At 43.5% G+C, this 22,266-nt stretch overlaps 2 protein-coding genes across 9 annotated transcripts in view; one reads left to right on the forward strand and one right to left on the reverse strand.

The window, feature by feature from the left end:
- The first annotated feature begins 3,618 nt into the window (after window positions 1–3,618).
- On the forward strand, window positions 3,619–19,675 carry ERAP1 (endoplasmic reticulum aminopeptidase 1). Its single transcript, XM_050912794.1, has 18 exons — window positions 3,619–4,139; window positions 4,296–4,434; window positions 5,721–5,855; window positions 6,394–6,514; window positions 6,877–7,031; window positions 7,603–7,716; window positions 8,571–8,702; window positions 9,242–9,373; window positions 9,527–9,610; window positions 10,058–10,215; window positions 10,709–10,788; window positions 11,064–11,247; window positions 12,684–12,840; window positions 12,931–13,115; window positions 13,839–14,000; window positions 14,930–15,070; window positions 15,175–15,256; window positions 17,773–19,675. Exons 1-18 carry the CDS (start codon window positions 3,619–3,621, stop codon window positions 17,917–17,919), a joined length of 2,829 nt encoding a protein of 942 aa, XP_050768751.1. The 3' UTR covers window positions 17,920–19,675.
- Window positions 19,676–20,566: 891 nt separating this feature from the next.
- Window positions 20,567–22,266, reverse strand: part of CAST (calpastatin) — a 64,113-nt gene continuing 62,413 nt past the window's right edge. For all 8 annotated transcript variants that reach the window (XM_050912602.1, XM_050912597.1, XM_050912599.1 and 5 more), the window contains one exon: window positions 20,567–21,840. The gene's annotated coding sequence lies outside the window, so the exon portion shown is untranslated. The remainder of the gene's footprint in view (window positions 21,841–22,266) is intronic.

Raw genomic sequence — 22,266 nt, forward strand, 5'->3', positions numbered from 1 at the left:
AGAAGAAGCCAACCATGCAAACTTGAACCAACCACCCACCTGCATTAGAGCCAGTGCCACCAGAAAAGCACATAAAGTATTAGTAACTGGAGATTGCTTACTGAGAGGCACCAAAGCACCCATTTGCCACCCATTTCTCTAGACGGGTTTGCTCCCTACCAGGAGCTCACATTCGCGATGTCACCGAGAGGCTGCCGAGCCTGGTGAACCCCACGGATTATCATCTGCTCCTACTGTTCCATGTAGGGTCCAATGATACTGCAATGAGGCAACTTAGAACAAAAAAAGGCTACGTGTCCCTTGGAGCAATGTTAAAATGATCTGGAGCACAGTGGTATTCTCATCTATCCTCCCACTCGAAGGAAGGGGTTTAGGAAGGAGGAGATGAACTGAAGAGGTGAATGCCTGGCTGTGTGGCTGATACCGTACTCAAGGTTTTGGCTTCTGTGATAATGGATCTACCTTTGAGAAGCTGGGTCTGTTGGGAGCTGACGGGATTCACCTGACCAAGTCCGGCAAGAGGGTCTTCGCCAACAAGCTGGCCAGACTGATAAGGAGAGCTTTAAACTAGAGTTAGCAGGGGAAGGCGAAGGAGTTCTGAGCAACAGAGAAGAGCCAGAGGCTGCTGATGGAGCCAGCAGGGAAGCACCTGTGAAACGCCTCTGAGGAACTGGGGCACGTTCCTCTAAGTAGGTGACGCAGTTGACAGGCCAGCAGAAGTGCCTCTGCACTGACACATGCAGCATGGGTAACAAACAGGAGGAGCTGGAAGCCATGGTGCCGATAGCAAGCTGCGATCTAATCGCTGTCACTGAAATGTGGTGGGATGAATCACACGACTGGAGCACTGCAGTCGATGGCTATAAACAGCTCAGAAGGGACAGGCAAGGAAGGAGGGGCGGGAGGGTTGCCCTCTACATAAAAAAATTGATTGACTGCAGAGAGCTGCCTTTGGAAAACAGCGATGAACAGGTTGAGAGCTTATGGGTAAAAATTAGGGGCCAAGCTGACAAAGGAAGCCTCGTGGCTGGTGTTTACCACAGGCTGCCTGATCAAGGGGAGCCTGTTGACGAAGCGTTCTTACTTCAGCTACAGGAAGCATCACGCTCGCAGGCTCTGATCCTGCTGGGGGACTTCAGTCTCCCTGACATCTGCTGTAAAAGCAGCACAGCAAGCTGTAAGCAGTCCAGGAGACTCTTGGAGAGCGTTAAGGATAATTTCTTAATCCAGGCGATAGACAGTCCGACTGGAGGAGAAGCGTTACTGGACCTGTTGCTCACCAGCATGGATGAACTAATTGGAGATGTCAGGATTGGCTGCAGTGATCATGCCCTGGTGGAATCCACAATCTGGAGGGATGTGGGCCAGGTGAAAAGTAGAGTCAGGATGCTGAATTTTAGGAGAGCAAATTTTCAGTTTAAGGAATTGATGGATGGAACCCCCAGGGAAACTGCCCTCAGGGACAAAGGAGCTGAACAGGGCTGGCAGCTTTTTAAGGACATTCCTCTTTAAGGGCATTCTCTTAGAGCACAAGAGCTCTCAATTCCCATGTGTAAGAAATCGGGCAAGGAAGGCAGGAGACCAGCATGGCCCAGTAAGGACCTCCTGGTCCAACTCAAGGAGGAAATGCACAGGCAGTGGAACCTGGGATAGCTATTCTGGGAAGAGTATAGGGACGCTGCCCAGTTGCATAGGGACGGGATCAGGAAAACTAAGGCACAGTTGGAGCTGAATTTGGCCAGGGATGCGAAGAACAATAAGAAGGGCTTCTACAGGTACGTTGGCCAGAAAAAAGAAGAACGTACACCCCCCCACAACACCCCCTCCCCCGAGAAATAAGACAGGAGAACTGGTGACAACTGACATGGAAGAAGGCTAAAGTACTGAACAATGTTTTTGCCTCAGTTTTCAGTGGCAATCTCTCTTCCCATGTCTCTCAAGTCCCTGAACCTCAGGGCAGGGACTGGGGGAATGAAGTCCCTCCCATCGTAGGAGAGGATCAGGTTTGAGACCACCTGAGGAACCTGACCATATGCAGATGTTTACTGATATTTCTGACATTTGCTTGTCCCGACAGCATTTGTGTTGAGTGGGGACAGGAAAAGAAAAGAAAAGGTAAATCTCAGGTTTGTTCCCTGCCTGTCCGCTCACACCGCAGAAATCCCACAGAATGGTCCTCGCGGGCGTGAGAATGGCTGCCCTGGAGAATTTCCGATGAAGTTGTAAGGTGTAGGTTTTATTACTGAGCTTGTTTACAATAAAATTTACTAATCGGATGTAAATATACTGCCTTACATCTGATGAGGTATTCCAGCAAATCCCACCATGTTCAAAGCCTGTTCACACGCCATGCTTGGCATAGCGTAGCCAAGTCTGAACAGGAATGATGCTGTATGTTAAGAACAAGATTAAGGAAAAAAGTTTCTGTGATACACTAGAATTGACTGTTTTAAACTTCTCAGGCAGCAAGTAACGTGTTCCCGAGTTGCTGCTATAGCCTGGAAAAGAACAAGCAGTGACACCGAGACCTAAAACATGTTAAGGGCTTACTTGCCTTTTATTCCTCTGTTAAGAGAAGGAAATTACTCTCCAGCACTGAAGCTTTAATAAACGTACTCCTATCTAACAGTGGAGTTAGAGATGATATCCATAATCTCCATGATATCCATGGAGATATTACCCCTGAACCCACATGCACGTGATCCAGCGCCTCTGACCTCCTCCCCATGTTGGAGATATGCGAGAAAACCAAAGGATGCTACTTAGTTAACGAGGCGTGACCTTGAGAAGAGACATACGATGACACCATAACTCAGTGGGTAAAGAAATACCAAGATAAGCGCAGGGGCAACCAAAGAGCTACTTGAACTTTGAGTGACCTATCCTAATTAACATACTAGAAAACCCACCCTTAGGCAGGGAGAGCCGCCGACCAACAGAAGCCCCTTCCTCACAGAACATGCGCAGTAACAAAAAGAGGATGCTGCGACTTTAAGTGGGGATGAGACTTGCGAGAACCAATAGGAACGAGAGTAACTAAGTGACACTGTAAAAATACTGGTAGCTGTTGCTCGAAAGGTATAAAATGCTTTACCGTGGGTTAACCGGGTGGGCTAGCTTTGTGGCGTTACCACCTAGCACCCATCTCTGCGCAGACATGAAATAAACAAATATCTCGACTCTGTGTGTTAACCGGCTTTTTTGCACACCGCGTGAAAGAATCCTGATTTTCGGGACAACACCCAGGTGGCTCCGGTTCAGGAACCGAGCCGCAGCGCTTAACCCAGTCCGTTTAGAAGACCCTCCGCGGAGGAGGAAGCGGAGGCCGGGCCTGCCGGCCCGGGGAGCTCGGCCTGGCTCCCCTCCCGCCCCCGGGCCGCCCCTCAGGGCCGGGCCGGGCCGCGGCGAGCGAAGGAGCTTTCGGTTTCGCTCTCGCTCCCGCCCTCGGCAGCGGCGGCGGCGGCGGCAGCGCTGGGGCCTGCGGGGCGGCGGGCCGGAGGCAGGTAGCGGGCGGGCTGAGGGCGGCCGGGGCTGCGGCGCGTTGCCGCCTGCCTGAGGGCTGTGGCCGGCGGGGGAGTTCCTCCCGTTTCTTACCGTCTCCGTCAAGCGGCGTTGAAAATGGCAGCGCTGCTCCGGGCCGGGCCGTTGTCAGGCCCGTCCCCAGCCGTGGCGGCGGGGCTGCTGGGACTGCTGAGCGTGGCCTTGGCTCTCGGCGGTGACCGGGGCGGCAGCAGGAGCAGCAGCACCAGCAGCACTCCTTTTCCCTGGGACGCAGTAAGGCTCCCCAAGCACGTCATCCCGCTGCGTTACCACCTCCTCATCCATCCTAACCTCACCACCCTGACCTTCGCTGGCACCGCCGCCATAGAGGTTACAGTCACCCGGCAGACAAGCGCGGTCATCCTGCACGGCAAGCGCCTACGTGTCACGAAGGCTGCCATCGAGGCTGGGAGCGCCGGCCTGGCGCAGGAGGCGCGGGTGCTGGAGCACCAGCCCTTCGAGCAGGTGGCACTCCTCGCCGCCGAGCCGCTGCGGGCCGGGCACAACTACACTCTCAGCATCCAGTACCTCGCAAATCTTTCCGAGTCCTTCCATGGCTTTTATAAAAGCACCTACAGGACCCGGGAGGGAGAACTCAGGTAATTCTTTTTGGCATGCAAAAGTTTTTGGTAGTACCTGTAGTTTCTTTGTGAATGTGGAATTACTCGCTTTTCACACATCGGGGGGGGGGGGGGTTGAACACTGCGCATACGAAGGTGTGTGACCAAAACCCTTTTCTTTTTCCCCCCACTTAGAGTGCTTGCAGCGACACATTTTGAGCCGACAGCGGCGCGGATGGCCTTCCCGTGTTTCGATGAACCAGCCTTCAAAGCCAGGTTTTCAGTTAGGATTAGGAGGGAACCGAAGCACCTTGCACTGTCCAATATGCCAATTGTAGGTGGATACTTTTAACGATGTGCTGTTGATTGATGATCTTTGAAAGGAGAAAGCAAAAGGAGAACAGAATATCCAGGCAGTTGCTGTTAATGGGAATGGTGATCTGAACATTACCGCAGCACTTTTATTGAGAGTGTGTGGTGCTATTGCTGGTAGTCTTGACACCAGGTTGAAAAGGAATGAAGAAAATAATGCATCGTTGGGTTCCTGCTTCTCAGCAGAGGTGTGAGAATGATCAGCATGACGTAGTCTCCATAATCTTTATTTTACTCACAAAATGCTTTCTGTGTTGATCTTAGATTTTAGGATGGATGAGGAAATACATATAAGTAAATACACGATTCATGTCTATTAATTGTCAGATAAGCAGGACCTTTCTGTGGGGGAAAAAAAATACTTTGGACTTCAAAAAAACATCTCGGAGTGAAAGTGCTGTACATGTAATAGCTACAAATATTGTTTGTGATTATAAATACGTATGCATATATAGGGTGAACAATATTTTGTCCATTTGATCTTACCTTGAGCGTAAGAGATTCTTTGTAATTTCCTTCTGTACTATTAGTTGCTGGTTTGCAAGGAAACTAACACTTACAAATGAGGGAACAGCAGCCCCCCCCCCCCCCCCCACGTACCTTTCAGAAATGAAACATTTTGCAAGTTGGTATAAAAATCAATTATTTTGTAGAGAAATGGATATAATAATGAATAAGGAGTGGATGCCAGTGGTACAGTTCAGTGTGGCCAAACATGTTCCAGGTCTAAGTTAGTTAGCTAAGGCTCTCTGTAACCAAGAGGGGAAAATGGATACCTCCAACACACGGCTCATTTTATGCTGAACTGGATATCTGCGGTAACTGAATCACGATTTGGAGGAGTTCACTTCTCTCGTGTGTAAGAACGGCTGCTGACATTTATACAGCTTCTAGTCAGCTGAAGTTGTGTGAGATTCATTCGATCAGTGTGCTGGCAGACACTGAGGAAAACGGAAGCAGTGAACAGTGTTTTAATTTTTCTAGTTTTACTTCTAGTAGAAGTAAGTAACGCTTATGAGTGAAACTGTCCCTATGTGTACATATATGTGTTTTCATTCTCTGTGTGGGGAAGAGTGGGCATGGGGATGACTTCTTTCCAGTGTATCTTTGAAACGTCATGTAATATCTTTAAAATGTAATGTACTATCTTTAAAATCTAGTACCTTTAAACTGAGAAGAAACACAATTGTTGGTGCCAAGGTCCTCACAGGTGGTGCTACTGGGTGATGAGCTGTGCTCTTTTTTTAGGTGAAGTCTGTGAATATAAATCCCTGGCTTGTTGAGGACCATTTTGATACCACTGTCAAGATGAGTACATACCTTGTGGCCTTTATTGTTTCGGATTTTAAATCCATCAGCAAAATAACCGGTCATGGAGTTAAGGTAACTCTGTCTCATTTTCTAAGAGCTTTTTTGTATTTAAGTGTGTGTGAAGACATAATGGTTTACTTTTCAGTTAAATGATCAGATTTATGTATCTCGGCGTTTTACAGGAATGAAAGGAGAGAAAGAAATTGGTTTTGTAATTGGACAATCAGTTTGCATTCTGACCTTCATTAGTTTCACAAGTTTTTGGTAATTATGTGCATTGGTAACATAGTTTGTTTCATGTAAGATTATATAATTAAAGGCAAATGAAATATAGTTTTCATGGAGAATCAGCATTAAGGTAAACCTGTGTCAGTTGAACAACTCTAACATGGTAGGGGTGGAAATTGTAGATGTTTTTGTAGGGGCATAAGTTTTGGTGGGTAAGTTTTAAAAATTTTTCTTCAAGTGTTTTAGTAACTCTTGTATGAGAAGTGTTAGGTGTGTGTGCGCTAGTGTCCTGTTTTATGGTCATTCAAGTAACTGTGATAAAGAACAACTTCTGCAAGCTTTTGATACTGGTATTGAAGTGCTGCCTGCTCGTCTGCTGTAGATTTCTGTGTACACGGTGCCAGACAAGATCAACCAAGCTGATTATGCATTGGATGCAGCAGTGAAACTTTTAGACTTCTATGAGGATTACTTCGGCATTCCGTATCCTTTACCTAAACAAGGTAAGCGTTAAATAATTTAATGTATTCGAGAACATTATTAAGCATAGAGAGTAAAATAGCACAAAATCAGTAATTTAGAGTATTAAGACAGGGCCAGGTTTGGCTCACAGGCTTTTAAACTGGCTGCTTCACAGAACTTAAGGACAGATTGAAAAGCTCCAGTGGGAAATGAAAATCCTTGTCTTCTGTGTAGAGCCTTTTTTTTAGAGTATGTTTTTGCAATTACATTTAAGAGAGCCCTTACAAGTATGTGTGGTACATGTAGGAGGTATGTGTGGGAGCAGTCATGAAGTGGGATGAGCAGGTGAGTGAGTTCTTTATTGAGTAAAATGATACTAGTACTATTTTAATATTTTTTCTAGATTTAGCAGCTATTCCTGATTTTCAGTCTGGTGCTATGGAAAACTGGGGACTGACCACATACCGGGAGTCTGCGTTGTTGTATGACCCTGAAGAGTCCTCAGCATCTTCTAAACTTGGGGTTACTATGGTAATAGCCCATGAGCTGGCTCATCAGGTGAGATTTGGGGGAGAATAAGGAGTTTGAATGGGCCTGCAGAGGGGTCGAGGTTGATGGATCCTGTGTGGGTAGGGGGATCTTGGAGCTATAAGCTGACAACAGCTGCTTCGGCTTGAGGGTGCTCATCTGTGAATCATGAGGACTGTTTCTGGTGAAGGAGTCCCGGCAGGCCGCATGGACGCGGCGGGCTGTAAACATAAATGTGTTCAGTTCAGCAGCTCCAGTGCTGCGGGGCCTTTGCACCACTGTCAGCCCTTGAAGTTAATTGCAGGCCACCAAAACAGGAACATAAAAGTTTGGAAAGGTTAACTGTTCGACAGGTGGCTCTCCTGCCAAACGTGGTTTCTTTACAAGGTTTCTTGGAACGTGAATGGCAGACAGTGTTTTAGCGTATTACCATTAACATGAGAAGTGCAATGGGAAGAGGGCAGAGCAAGCTGTATCACTAAAAAAGGGTTCCTTAGAGGTCAATAACATACTATAAATGCAGTTTCATACAGGTCAGTAGAAGCTTTTGTGCTAAATTGTGTATTTAATTTCAGAAGCTCTTTTCTTTTTTTCCCCACAGTGGTTTGGCAACCTCGTTACCATGGAGTGGTGGAATGATCTGTGGTTAAATGAAGGGTTTGCAAAATTTATGGAGTTCGTGTCAGTCAGTGTTACCCATCCAGAACTGAGAGTTGTAAGCAGCAGTTACTGTATTTTTATTTTATAACTGCCTTCTAATTAGTAAGGATAAAGATCAAGCAGATTTGTGCTGTGAACCACTTTTAAACTTCTGTTTGAGAGGATTATCTGATGTTAACTCTGAAGGGTAGGAATGTTGATTTCACTATATGTAAATGTTTTCAGGAACTTATGATGGAAGTTAATGATTGCAGTGAAAGTGTATTCTTTTTTTAAAGACATTTAGACTTCCAAAAATGTAAAGAAATTATTTTATCTTATTTCATCAAATAGGGTCAGACTTGAAAACACTAAAATCCTTCCACTAGCTTTAGCAGAGGTCCAATATGTGAAATTTTCTACCAAAGTGAGATGAACAATGCGTCTGGGCAGAATTTTGCCATAGCAATACAGTGGCATGATAGTAGGGAAATTCACCTTTTTTTTTTTTTAAATTTGTTTTTATGGTTACTGACCATTCTGTCATCAAAGTGTTGGAATGTGCGGGTGTGTTTTTGGAGCTACTTTTAGGTTTCACTAGCTCAACTATTTAGAATCATAGAATAGAATCACAGAATGGTTTGGGTTGGAAGGGGCCTTTAAAGGTCATCTAGTCTAACCCCTCCTGTAATGAGTGGGGATGTCTTCAACTAGATCAACTATTTAAGTTAGTTTAGAACACTAGAACTCATTTGGCTGGCTGTATTACTGTTTGGGGTTTTTTTATGCTCTGGAATAAAAAGAAAGATATGTTTTGCTTTCTTTGTATGATTTAAAGATCATGTGGAATGAACTGAAAAGTGAATGAATAGGGATTCAGTGGTCGCTGAGCTAAATTTAGTAGTAATATTTGTTTTTGCCTCCTATCAGGAAGACCATTTCTTAACGAGATGTTTTCATGCCATGGCAGTGGATGCATTAAATTCATCACATCCTATATCTACTCCAGTGGAAGATCCAGCTCAAATTTTAGAAATGTTTGATGATGTTTCTTATGAGAAGGTAAAATACATAACTGCTATTGATTTCAGTTGTACTACTTGTACTATACAATTGTATTTTACTGATTTCACCCGTACATATAAGACGTCCTTTACACATGGTGTTAATGGTTTTACGACTTGAATAGTTCGTTGTCCAAAACACCTGGGTGGATTCAAATAGCAGTTGTCTTTTCCATTGGTAAAATGGGGAAGCCTTTATTTCTTCTATCTGTTCTGGATCAATTTAGTCTTAAACCATTTTTTTGGGTTCTTAACCCAAGGAGCGTTTTTCACTGGTGCATTATATGGTGCTGGCTTGTATAGTAATTAAAAAAATAATAACATAACTTACTCAATCAGTGATACTTTTAAGAGTAATGATCAGAAAAAAACAAGGTACTGTTTCAATATACATAAAACCCGATTATTTTTTTGATCAGAGAGACAGACAACAGTGAACTGTTGTGTAAATTAGTAGCATGCTGAAATTTTTCTGAAACAAGCATCTTGCCAGCTAAGGAGTAGTTTTGTAAACACTTTGGCACTCTTTTTTTTCAGGGGTCTTGTATATTAAATATGCTGAGGGACTACATGACTGCTGATGTATTTAAAGCTGGACTTGTGCAGTACCTGCAGAAATACAGCTATCAGAATACAAAAACTGAAGATTTGTGGAACAGCTTGACAAATGCAAGTATTCCTTATTCTCTTTTTTTTTTTCCAAATTTTGTGACTTCTCATGAATAATGTGTCTCTCTAACATATTACTGAAGACTGTGACCAGTACTTATGATTATGACATCAAAGAGAGATGACCAAAACTTTTTTTCCCCCCCCTTTCAGATTTGCCCTACAGTAGGTACCGACAAAAATGAACTACAAGGTGATGGTTTTTGCAGAAGAAGCCAACAGTCATCGTCAAATGCAGTAAGCATCTAGTTTTTTACCCATCAGTATTTAGGAGTTTGACACGTATCTCTGCACTCTCACATTACTATTCCGTGCGGTGGCATTGATACATGCACCTTCCAAAAGCATTCTTTGCCACTTGAGCATGGTTCTAAGGAGAGCGTAAGTTTCTTCAGTTCCATTGGAAATCTGTTTTTTCTGAGATTGGACAGAAATCCTACTCCTGTGCCCAGGGCTGACTGAAAAACAGAAGTACTTCAAGAGATGTTATTAACTACATGAAAGTGTCCACAGGAAAAGCAGCTGGAGATGTCCTGACATCCAGTCTAAACATACCTATGTAGAGCTTACAAATACCCAGCGGCTTGTATGGAGTTCTTATGTACCCGTTTCTGTTTCACTGTCAGTGTACTCCCATCTTCCTCCTCCTCTTACGTGTCTTCTTTTTCCCTCGCTAAAAACCAGCACTGGACTAAAGGAGAGACTCTTGATGTGAGGGCAATGATGGATACCTGGACACTGCAAAAAGGTTTTCCCCTGGTAACTGTCACAGTGAGAGGGAAGAATGTCCACCTGCAGCAGGAGCGCTACGTGAAGGGAGTACATTCTCCTTCATCCACAGGGTAAACAAAATGGGGAAATCTCAGCACGCAAACCGAAATACTCTCCTATGGCAAACAGTGACGTGCAGTAAGAGCTTTTACTGTTGTTTCTTGAGGAACGCTCCCTGGGCTGCTTGATTGTGAGTCTTTCCCTGTGTAGTTCAGGATCAGTAGTACTCGTAGGTGTCGTTGGACCCTGCGTGCCTGTCTGAGGTGCCAGTAGGTGCAGAGCTGCAGCGGCTGGGTGAGCTGGGTGAGCCTGTGCTGGAGACCTGCGAGTGGAACTAGGCTGGAAAGTTCATGCTGTTGCGGCTTCAGTGTCAGTGATCCCCCAAGCAAGCTAAACGAAAGCTGGCTAGATGCATCTGGCTCTGCACTGAAGTCAGAGGTGTGGGTGCAGCCCGTTGCTATTATTGTGCGGGCAAAAGATACTACTCGGCGGTTAGACTGGGACAAGCTGGAGAAGCTGTTGCAAAGTTCTTTCGTTAAACAAAGCACTTCTGTTTTGCAATAGGTACTTGTGGCACATTCCACTAACCTACATTACCAGTAAATCTGACACTGTTCAGAGATTTTTGATGACGACTAAAGCAGGTAATTTCCTTGACTAATTAGGCGATTAATTTATTCAGTTTGTTTGCAAGCCTTTTCGTTTTGCAGGGTTTTTTTCAGAATGGGGAACTGGAACTACTAGTACCAGAGAAGCAAATTTTGCTCAATAATATCGCTATAACAATCTCTTAATATATTCAGAAACCGTGTTGCTGTGTTCTTTAAATCACTGAAACGAGAGTAACAGTATTACTGCGTATAGTACTAGGACGCGTTTGAATCACTAAGAAAAAAAGGAGTAACGTTTTTGTTTCCAGATGTCATTATCCTTCCGGAAGAGGTGGAGTGGGTTAAATTCAATGTGGACATGAATGGGTATTACATTGTGCACTACGAAGATGATGGATGGGATCGTCTGATTAACCTTTTGAAAGAGAACCATACAGTGATTAGCAGCAATGACAGAGCAAGTCTCATTAGCAACGTATTCCAGCTCGTGACGTAAGGCCTTCTGTCCAAGTCTGAAAAAAATACAAACTCTGTGTTTAAGAGTATATACACTGAGGAAGGAAGTGTTGATAATGGACTTAGTATTCATTAAATCTATTAATTAGACTGAGAGCATATTATTTTCTTGCTTACAGCAGTGTAAACCCAGGATTTCTCTTGATTACAGTGGATTTATCTAAGCCTATTTAGTGAAACATGTCGTGTTCAATAAAGACATGCTAACGGAAGGATGCCAATGTGAAGTGATGGACTAGGGTAATGTTTTTGCACCTGGAAAGATGCTGGTGCCATTTGTCAGTTAGAAACAAGGCTATTACAGTCATAAAGACGTGACGCGATGATGATCGTGATTAGTCTTAGTTCTGTGGACGCGTTAGAAAAGGCTGTGTCGTCGAGGTGCTTTGCAAACAGTTGTGCATAGCCTGTCACAGAGAACTAAAGAACCGACAGAAGTAACTACTGGTCTGAGTGTATGGTGTTCAAGAAAGAGTGTAGTGGGGGGAGCGGGAAGATAATTAAGATCATACGAATTTGAGGTGGCAGCTCACAAGGCGATGTCAGCAGGGCTAGTCAAGATTTTCGTTTGGACAGAAGAAGAAACGTCTTTCTAGTTTGAAAAGGGGAGAGGGAAGAAAGATTGCTCAGCATGTTCAAGGAGCTCAGAGAGGAAAGGAAAAAGGGACAATTAGAGATGCAAATTGGGTTAAGCAGGGTTCGTTTTATGATGGGTGACTAGAACATACTTGTATTTTGAGTCAGAAGAGGCAGGTGAATAAGCACAAGAAGAGAATGTGTGCAGGGAGCTGACATGGAAAGGAAGCAGAAAAAAGGTTTTGCAGAAGGATGAAAAAATGAACAGGGACAGTGAGAAAACACGTCTTGCATTTTCTCTGTTTGCTCTTGGAAGAAATCATTGAGATGTATCCTGGCAGAGGTAGAAGACAGTTTGCAAAGTCAGGTAAAGACAGCGAAGCAGCACTTGGGATTGTGGCTTTGATGTTTACTGCAGGCTAAATATCTACATGTCGAGCTAGAAAGGTGTTGCCGAGGAAATTATCTCAGTCATTGGATTCCTTCTGTATGTATGTGGTTTGTAGCGCAAAAGCAATAGTGGGGAGAGAGCAAGAGGGAGAGGCCGTGCTGGGGTCACCTTAGCACGTGAGAGATGGGGGGAAAAAGTTAATCTTTCTAAATCATTCTCTTGCAGTCCATTTCTTAGTTTGAAGATTAAATACTAGGTTTCATAGCTTATGTAGCTGCTCAGCCGCATTTCACTTCACAAAGCAAAGTTAAAAGGGATTCGGAAATACCTTTAAGGCTTTCCTATTCATAGGTTTCTGAAAAACATTTGACTTGGACTTTGCTTTTAAGGTTGCCCTTTAAGTTTAATTATAACTTGTTTTATCCCCTCTTTTCTACTTCCTTAGAATAAAAAAATTGCCAATTTCCAAAGCTTTTGATTTAACTTTATATCTGAAACATGAAAGACAAATCATGCCTGTACTCCAAGGTATGAAGGAGCTGATTCCTATACACAGGCTTATGGAGAGGAGCAATACGGATGGTACAGACAAACAGTTAAAGGTAACATTTTAAGTATCTGGAACCTTCTAACTCTGCCCGTACCCTGTAAAACGCACTTTAAAGTATATCTTTATTGTTACCTCATTTTAGGACTATATAGTCAATCTATTTAAAGACCTGATTGACAAGCAGTCCTGGAGTGATGAAGGCTCAGTGTCTGAGAGATTGCTTAGGCACTTGCTCCTGCTGTTTGCGTGCGTGCGCAGGTACCAGCCGTGCGTGGACAAAGCCAAAGGATATTTTACAGAATGGCAGAAATCCAATGGAACCTTGAGGTCTGTTCTGTAACTATTACTATTTTTTCTGGTACTCTGTTTAATTACACTAGAGTTAATTTATGACAAGAGCTAAACTTCAGTCCTTTCCGCACTCTGAAGTTGAACCTTCTTAGTTTTGTGTCTTATACTTTAGCTTCCCAGTGCCTTCACATGTTGGTGCATAGTATGTGCCCAAACTAGCACATACATCATGTGGTACTCCACAACCTGGGTTGTTAAAGACGTTCTGAAAAGTGAATATAACGTGTGTTCCCTCCTTTATATGTCTGAAGATTGACCTATACCTGTGGTAAAAATAGGTAACTACTGTTCATGAATTTCACCTAATTTTTGTTTCTTGTCATGACATAAGAACTCCCTAAAACACCCTCCAGAATGTCTCTGAGAGATTGTTCTGGGCAGGCCCAAGAAGACCATAGCGGTATCTGACTGGGCATAGCTATGAAAGGAAAATACAAAAATAAATTAAAAAAAAAAAAAGGAATGATGAGTCCAGAATTTCTGGCAGTTATTTCCAAGGCAGGAACAATACTGAGATACAGCCTGATGTATGTAACTGTTTCCCAGCCACAGGGATCACTTTCTAATACCCCTGAGGGACCAGTATTTTTTAATAAATTGTCTGCTATGCCAGTTGACATGTGGTGGTGACATGGTTGCGTTTCTACGTGTATTCCTAAATACGACGTGGAGACTAACTTGGTATTCAACTTGTTGTAGCTTGCCAGCAGATGTGAAGACAGCAGTGTATGCTGTTGGAGCACAAACATCCGAAGGCTGGGATTTCCTCCTTAGTAAATACAAGCTGCAGTCGTTCAGTGTACAGAGAGAGGACATTGAATTAGCTCTCAGCTTCAGCAGAAGTAAGGACAAACTTCAGTGGTAAGTAGTTACACAGGAACAGAAATGTGTTTGGGGAAAATTTACAAACACTGAGACAGGAAATAGAATTATTCAGAGTCTTGTTTCACAGCTTTTGAATTTCATGACGTATAAAATGCTTTACAGAGTTAATATGGTCAGATGAAGTGGCTGCACCTTTTCATTTCTGCATTTTGGTGTCAGGAGTCAGAATGCGCTCAGAATTTGCAGTAGCAAATTAGGACAAAATACAATAAAACAGCTACTCAGATACCTTATCTTTGCTTGACAGGCACTTTTTTATTTACGTTAGTAGTTACTTTGATTATAGGTGCATATGCTGTACATTTCTTATAAAAATTTGAGGTTTCCTGCTTTTAAGAGAGCTGAGCACCACTGAGGTTTTCAGGTGTCAGCTTCAAACCCTGCATTCTGTGAGCCTGATTTATGCCATTTGATGGGGGTGACAGCGTGGGACAGCGATTTAGCTGTGTTCAGATATCACTGGAGACATACTTTAGCTGTTTCATAATGTTATTATTTATTCTTTGCATTGCACTGCTGTTTGGACACCTTAGTCATGAGCAGCACTTGCAAGCCTGAATTTTCCACTGACAGTGTAGAACAAATACTTTTCTTACAGGGGGAGGCGCGAGGTTCATATTAATTTGGCAATTTTGAGTAGGAGCAAAATGTAGCCTTGTTTTTATCCTTTATGTTCAGAATGCAGGTCTGCCAAGTAACTGTAATTGTGAAAGTAACAGAAATGGGAAAGATGGATGTGGCTGAGGAGTACGTTGTGAAAAGTTGGAAGTAACCCAGCAGGAACGATGTGTCAGGACCTTTAGAAATGTGAACTCTCAACCGTAGTACCAAATACTAAGGGAATAGTAATTTGTCAGCTTTATCTACTGGTCTAAACAACTTCCATTTCTGTTACTAATTCTTAGGTTAATGGATCAAGGTCTGCGTGGTGACATCGTAAGAACTCAGGATCTTCCACATATTATTGTATATGTTGCCAGAAACCCATCTGGCTATCATCTAGCTTGGATGTTTTTAAAAGAAAATTGGGAGAAAATTGTAGAAAAGTAAGTAACATAAGTTGTTTTACTTTCTCTACCCAATTGTACTTTAGACCTCCACTTTCTACAAAAATAGACATTTTCTGAGTATAGGTGATTCTTTTTGCCAGATTTGAACTCGGTTCGACTTCCGTAGCAAGCATTGTCACTGGAGTGACAAGTCAGTACTCGACAAGGTCACAGCTTGCACAGGTAAGCCATTCAGATTCTGGTTTTAAAAAATAGTTGTAGTATAGCTGAAAGGAGAATTTGGATTAAATCCTTACATGGTAAAAGCATGACCCGTTATGAAGCATCAGGGTAATATCCTGCCTTTTCCTTGAAAAAAGATTATAGCGGTGATGAGTTAGATTACTCAAGGGAGAGCATTAAGTCAATGGCAAGGAGAAAGATGTTCTTTGTTTAACCAGTGGGCTTGGATGCGGAGTATGAATGTTTGTCTGCCAAAGCGTTCATGGTTTACCTACCTCTATTAATATTTTCTACCCACTCTGGAAAGTAGTAGGGGGAAAAAAAGTAGGTGTTCTCACTGAGTGGACAGAAGGAAGATGCTGAAGGACAGTGAGAAATACACCACTGTTCTACATCTTCTATTCTGGGGAGAACTCTCCATGCTCCTGGATGTCATATATGATAATCATTTTGTCTACTTATTCCACAATCTTTGTCGATGGTAAAAAACCCAGACTGGTCAATGTGCACATGTAGTGGCATCCTTGACAGTTTCACTTCAGAAGCTGCTGCTTTTAAAATTTTCTGCTTTCGGGCAAAACACAGCCATAAGGAATGCAACCATATTAAATACAAAATGAAAGAACGTAGGGAGCAGTACATTGTTTTGCGCTTGGTCCTCAGTCTTCATTGTACATCTGAGTGGACTCTCTCAGTGTGTCAATAGCAGCGTCTTGGCCAGTGACGGGGACTGCAGGGACATTTCTGTGTCCTACCCAGAAATGTGACTGCATCTGCCTTGGGGATCCGTGGGACTTTGGTACACATCTCTGAACACAGACAAAGTCAGTATAGGGTTGAGAGAGAAAATCCAGCAACTCCCTTCCTTGTATCCTATTTGTGTCTTTCTTGTACTTTGTACAAGTATTTGCATCTTGTATCGTACTCATCAAGGTAAATTATCAGAAAATGATGTATTTTAATTTATACAATATGCAGTCACTGTATCTTTTGAAAGTATCTGTCTACCATCAACACTAACTCAAGTCTGAGGTTGTATTAAGTTTCCACAGTGAGCCTTGTGATTAGGAGTGCCTCCTTTTTTAAAAAAAGAAAAAGAAGAAAGTGAGGAAGGCAGCTGCCAACACTTCCAGCAGCCACAGGGAATGCAGTGAATTCGAGGAGTAGAAGCAGCCTCCAGGCTTCCAGTGGCTGCATTCCCCAGTGCTTCAAGGATGAGACTAGTGGCTTCCCAAGCACTGGGGGCATTGGAGGGTTTTGGTTTTTTTTTTTCAGAAAACTAAAAGCAGGCACAGACTTCCCCATGTAGGGAAAACTTCTGAAAGTATTTTACTATCAACACTTACACTACTGCTGCTCCTCCTAAGGGGTTGAACGAGTGGCTCGCCAGTGAATGTAGGTAACTCTTACTAAAAACAGCTGCCAGGTCTGGCGTCTGTCCCACCCCGTTGCCTGTATCAGCAGGAACACCCGTTCTGGCTCACAGTCTGGGACATTAACCGAACTTCAGTGAAGGTGTGTTATGGAGCTGTCGTGGTTTAACCCCAGCCGGCAACTCAGCACCACGCAGCCGCTTCCCCCTTCCCCCTCCCAGTGGGGTGGGGAGGAGGGGAAAAAAAAGGGGTAAAACTTGTGGGTTGAGTTAAGAACACTTTAATAACTAAAGTAAAATAAAATATACTGCTGACTAATAATAATAATATAATAGTAATTGTAATGAAAAGGAATAGAACAAAAAAAAGAGAAATAACACCGAAGAAAAGACAAGTGATGCACAATGCAGTCGCTCAGCACCAGCTGACCGATGCCCCAGCAGCGATCCACCCCTCCCAGCCAATTCCCCCCAGTTTATATACTGGGCATGAGGTTCCATGGTATGGAATACCCCTTTGGCTAGTTCGGGTCAGCTCTCCTGGCCGTGCTCCCTCCCAGCTTCTTGCAGACCTGCTTGCTGGCAGAGCATGGGAAACTGAAAAGTCCTTGGCTTAAGATAAGCGCTCCTTAGCAACAACTAAACCATCAGCTTGTTATCAACGTTATTCTCACACTAAATCCAAAACCCAGCACTGTACCAGCTACTAAGAAGAGAGTTAACTCTGTCCCAGCCGAAACCAGGACAGAAGCAGAGCAGCCATCGGGCAGAGCCGGGGATGCTCCTTCTCCCTGCTGATGTCCACATTGAAACGCTGCCGTCCTGCCTGCGGGTGCCGCAGCTTAAATGGCTGCAAGGGCTTGTTGAATGAGCAGGAACCAGGTGGATCCCCACGCACAACGCGACAGCCCCTTCAACTGCACGTTTGATAATTTAGTTTGAAATGTAATCTTCCTCGGCTTGTGAGATCCAGCCACTATGAAATCTTTTTAAAAAACTGTTCTTGGGGGTGGGGAGTGGGGGGGAAGGGGGTGGAAGACCCAAGGCCAGGTTTGAGGATCACAGATTTCTTGCTGGCCTTCCTGTGCACCCAAGAGACATCGCTGCCACTTCATCAACTGTTCTTTCACATTTTTGTCAACAGGTAAAAGAATTCTTCAGTTCTCTGGAGGAAAAAAGCACACGGCTCCGCTGTGTCCAGCAAGCTGTTGAAACTATCGAAGACAATATACAATGGATGGATCGAAATTTTGAGAAAGTCAAAGCGTGGTTGCAAAACAACCGTCTGTAAATTAAGGCAGCTTGCTTATGTTTGTCAGAAATAACTGAAAGGCACTGAAAAGGTGTGAAAAGTCAGGGTTGGAGGGACAGCTCAATTGTATCAGTTTCTGTGGAAGGAGCTGTCAGGCAGTCTAATGCTGCTGCTCACTGTTTTTCTCTCTCATGGCTGTGGTTTGCTGGGAGCAGAACTACACCATTCATCGATCTCTTTCACCAGGTAACACTTCTAAGAGAAAAGGAACATTGTACACTGAACTAAGGCGTAGGGGAGGCTGACTACCAGAAATCTGAAATACACTGCTTCTGAAAAGGCAGAAGGTACTGGGAGGCAACCAACCAAGAGCAACTTTTCCCCCTGCAAATGCTGACCCTTCCAGTATCTTTCCTACAAAGATAGAACTGGCAGCTCTATTTAACACAGAAGTGCACTGAAGCTCTGGAGGAAAGCCATCTTTGCATCTGTCTTTACCCTTACGGTTTATGTTTCCAGGAGAATAATTTTTACAAACGTGTACCTGGGATCACGCTTCACATATAATTAAAAAAAAAACCCCAAGTATCGACTGTAATTAAAATTGCATCTGTCAGAGTTAATATGAGAAGGACTAGGTCTATGCAAGCTTTATTGTAGTCTCTCAGGGCCGGAGGTCGTTGCGGTGGTGTGGATGGCCGAGTCCCTGCTGCGCTTCTGTCCCCCGAGTATCACCCTCTCCCAGGGGTTCTGCCCCACTCCTTTTGCTGCTGATGTAAATACTTTGCCTGCGCTGGAAATATGCGTGCGCTTTTAGCGAACATTCAGGAAATGAGTACATACATTTTGTGTAGGGGAAAAAAAAAAAAATCAGTGATTTTCACTTCAGATGATTAACCATCAGTATGTTTTAGCAGGAATTTTTAATTATCCCTGTTTCACCTAATTGAAATGCAACCGTTGTCACATGTACTCACTGACATTTAAAAGGACAGTCAGTCATTCATAATGGTCTTTATATCTTACCTGTAGGGTAATGGTAAGAATTGTAAGCTCATTGCTCTAAGGAGAGAAATTATTACTATCATGTGCTCGGAAGGGACAGTTACTTAAGAAAGCTAAATTGAAATCTTGGAGGTGAGGTTTTTTTTGGTGGAGGGTTTTTTTTCAACAGGCAGTTGTGAATGGCTGCCTCCATTTACCTGCAGAAACCTTTTATTTCTGTACTAAACTTTAAAAAAAAAAAATTCCAACTAATTACCACATATGCTTAAATGCACTTGATTTCTTTGCTCTTACAACCATGCCCTCAGTGCGATTCCGTAGCGTTTATTTCCTCTGCGGTTCTGACCTGTCTCAGTTTCCTCACTGATACGCTGAAGCAGCCAGAACCTTTAACAAAGATAAAGACTTCAGGAAAAATGCATAACCTGGAACTAATCATAAGCTTTTGACTGTGCCTTGCCTGCTCTTCTCTCAACTAGAAATTACACCTGCCCAAGTAGCTGAAACCTGCTTCATTAGAGTTCAGAAAGGCTGTGGGGTTCTGCTATTGAGGGTGAAAACCTCTGTCATGACGTTACAGAAAATACCGTTTCCTTTCGCTCGCCATATCCTTTTATATACCAGGCATCGTGAACCTCTGACCTCGTTAAGGGAAACAGGAATTCTGAGCAGGCTGTGCATCATGCGTACAACCTTTTCTGGTATTTGAGGCACTGTTGACTGTTGCTTGCTTTAAAATGTTTTCAGAGCTGAAAAGGCAATTTAACAAAAAATAAAATTCGTTTACACGGTTCTAGATAAAGTACTTCATTTGTGTTATTTTGCACATTTCGTTTCTTTTGCTGTTGTGAGCAGTAGTTTGCATTGCTGTTTTCTGCTTTAACTGCTTCATCTTCAGCTTCTCAACTTTGGGGAAAATTAAGTACTATTCCTACTATACCATAGCCCCCTTCTTGCTCCCCTCTCCTTTTTTTTTCAAATTGAGGAAGCATCAATTAGCCAGTGCGTATCCAGATGCCTTGCAGCCCTCTCTGCGGAACAAAGGGGGCGTCACAAACGGGTACGTTGATATGTCATTTATCTCAACACGATAAATGTCATTGATGGAGCTGTACGAGCGGACACTAATCAACATTTTGGGCTTCGGCGTGCTGTGACAGAAGCGCGCTCACAAAACCAGAAGCACGCAAGACGGAACTGCTTGTCTGCACAGTCCAGAGAGAATCCGAACAGGTACGGGGATGCTGGGCAGGGCTCTCACACTTCATTAAAACACTGCGTTTCTTCTGTCGCCTGGGAACGACTGTTCATCATTTGTATATTGTATGTTTCCACAAAAATTCTACCTGGAATTTTTCAGCAAAATAATCACTTAGTTTCTGAAGACTCCTGTGCTTATGTCTTAACCTTTTAGCTGCTTGCCTACACAGTGGGAGTCCACAAGTTAAATTTGGTCCTAGTTAACTGCAAGGAAAGGGGAAAAAACAGTAGCTGGATCTTGATCAGGTTGTGCCATGAAGCATCACTGACGAGTATTTTGCAGGTTTTTTTAAAACACATTATATTCAGTTCTAATATGCCAATGTTTTGGCTTTTTAAATTATTTCTAGGGTTTCTTTTGTCTTACAATAGCTATTCAGATAACAGCAGTGATAAATGAAAAGTTACGAACATCATAATGCATTCTTAAAAACTTTATTAGTGTGACACAGGTTCTCAGTACAGACTGTGAAGTACAGTCAGAAGTGTAAATATCCCCAACTTAAATCTCCGGGCTGTCTCTGTCTGCAATGCTACACACTAGGGTCAGATTTTGGTATCGGTACAAGTGTTGGTATGACCTTCCTCTGCAAGCTAACGGTGAAGCAGTACGTGTGCAAGGATGTGCAAAAAGATGTTCTGCAGGTTATGAAGACAGAGGAAAACACATGGAGGCACTTGGCACACCTCAGTCGCGACAGCCCTGCCTGCAGCAGGCTTAGGAGAGGTGCCTGCTCTTGCCTGTTCTCTTGCAGAGCAGGTGAATGTGACGTTGTTCCTTGCAGCATTAACTTCTGCCCTATTTTCTGCATTCCCTTCTGGAGTGCGAGGAACAGAAGCAAGGACTAGAAACAGTGCAAAATACAAGAAAGTCCGCCTGTTGACCTGAACTTCTCTTTGACCTCTGCCAAGGCTCATGTACCTTCTTTATTTCCTCCTCTGTGATGGTAACGGTGTCATTGTTACACTAGGATTCGTATTTGTTCAGTCCAGGAGACGCTTGAAATTACAAGATAACAGTACAGATACGATTGGAAATAAAAAAAAACCCTCTAAAGTCCTTATCTGGTGTGTTTTTGTTGTTCTAACTACAGTTAAGGCAGCATCCAAAATACCTGTTTTATTACTAGATGCGCTTGATGAAGCGGTTAATCCCCAATTTCTCATTCTTTAGCTACCCACAGCTTACCTACGGTTTCCTACCAGGAACTGGCTTGAGGAAAGACTGCACAGCTAGGCTGAGGTGGGCTGAGGATAACTAAAGCTCGTTATATTCCAGAATACTTAATGCATTCACTGCAACGTTAAAAATGCTAGCACATACTCTTCTGAGATTTACAGGCACTATGTGGAGATTATGTGCAAAAGTCTGCAGATTTTTTTTTTTTTTTGGCATTGCTATTCATCTATGAAATATATTTCTTGCAAATATAAAGCATTCTTTCCCTCTGAAAACTGAAGAAAATTACAAAAAAGTCAAAGTACATGAGTATAATAAAATGAACAGCTAGGGAAACAAAAACAAACACCACCTTAGTCTACTACTGGGAAAAAAGAAAATATGAGAAAAGTCCAGCAAGTATTGCTGGACAAAAAACACCGAGAATAACCACATGCTTTTTGCATCAGCTTTTGTTCTTCAGAAATAATTATCCACCAACAGAAAGAAGACGTTTTATGTGACGTGCCAAGATCCTGGGGGGAAGAAAAAGAAAAAAAAGTTAAGAGTGCTTATCTGCTTTTACTGGGAAAAAAAATTCACAAAATGAATCTGGGAAGAATAAGTCTCTAGTGACAGAAAGGAATCCAGGAAGACTTTAATATCACAAGAGATGATACGGCAGTGAGGGCAGCCGTCCACTGCAGATACGCAGTAACGATGCAGCGCTGCCTTGGCCATTTGAAGTCGGCTGCCAAACCTTCACACGGGATTTCGCTGCATGTAACTACCGATGCTCTGAGAGGAGCCAGGACTGCCTCTGCAGTCGGCGGAGAGAGGCTCCTCGGCAGGTTCTCCAGGAAGCCAGAACTCGGACCCTCCCGGCTGGCAGGCGGGTGGACGCAGCCTGGCGCTGGACGTGCCCCTGCCTCTCTCCTCCACACCCCAGCAAACCTTCCAGC

This window comes from Gymnogyps californianus, chromosome Z (assembly GCF_018139145.2).
Source record: "Gymnogyps californianus isolate 813 chromosome Z, ASM1813914v2, whole genome shotgun sequence".
Classification (NCBI taxonomy): domain Eukaryota; kingdom Metazoa; phylum Chordata; class Aves; order Accipitriformes; family Cathartidae; genus Gymnogyps; species Gymnogyps californianus.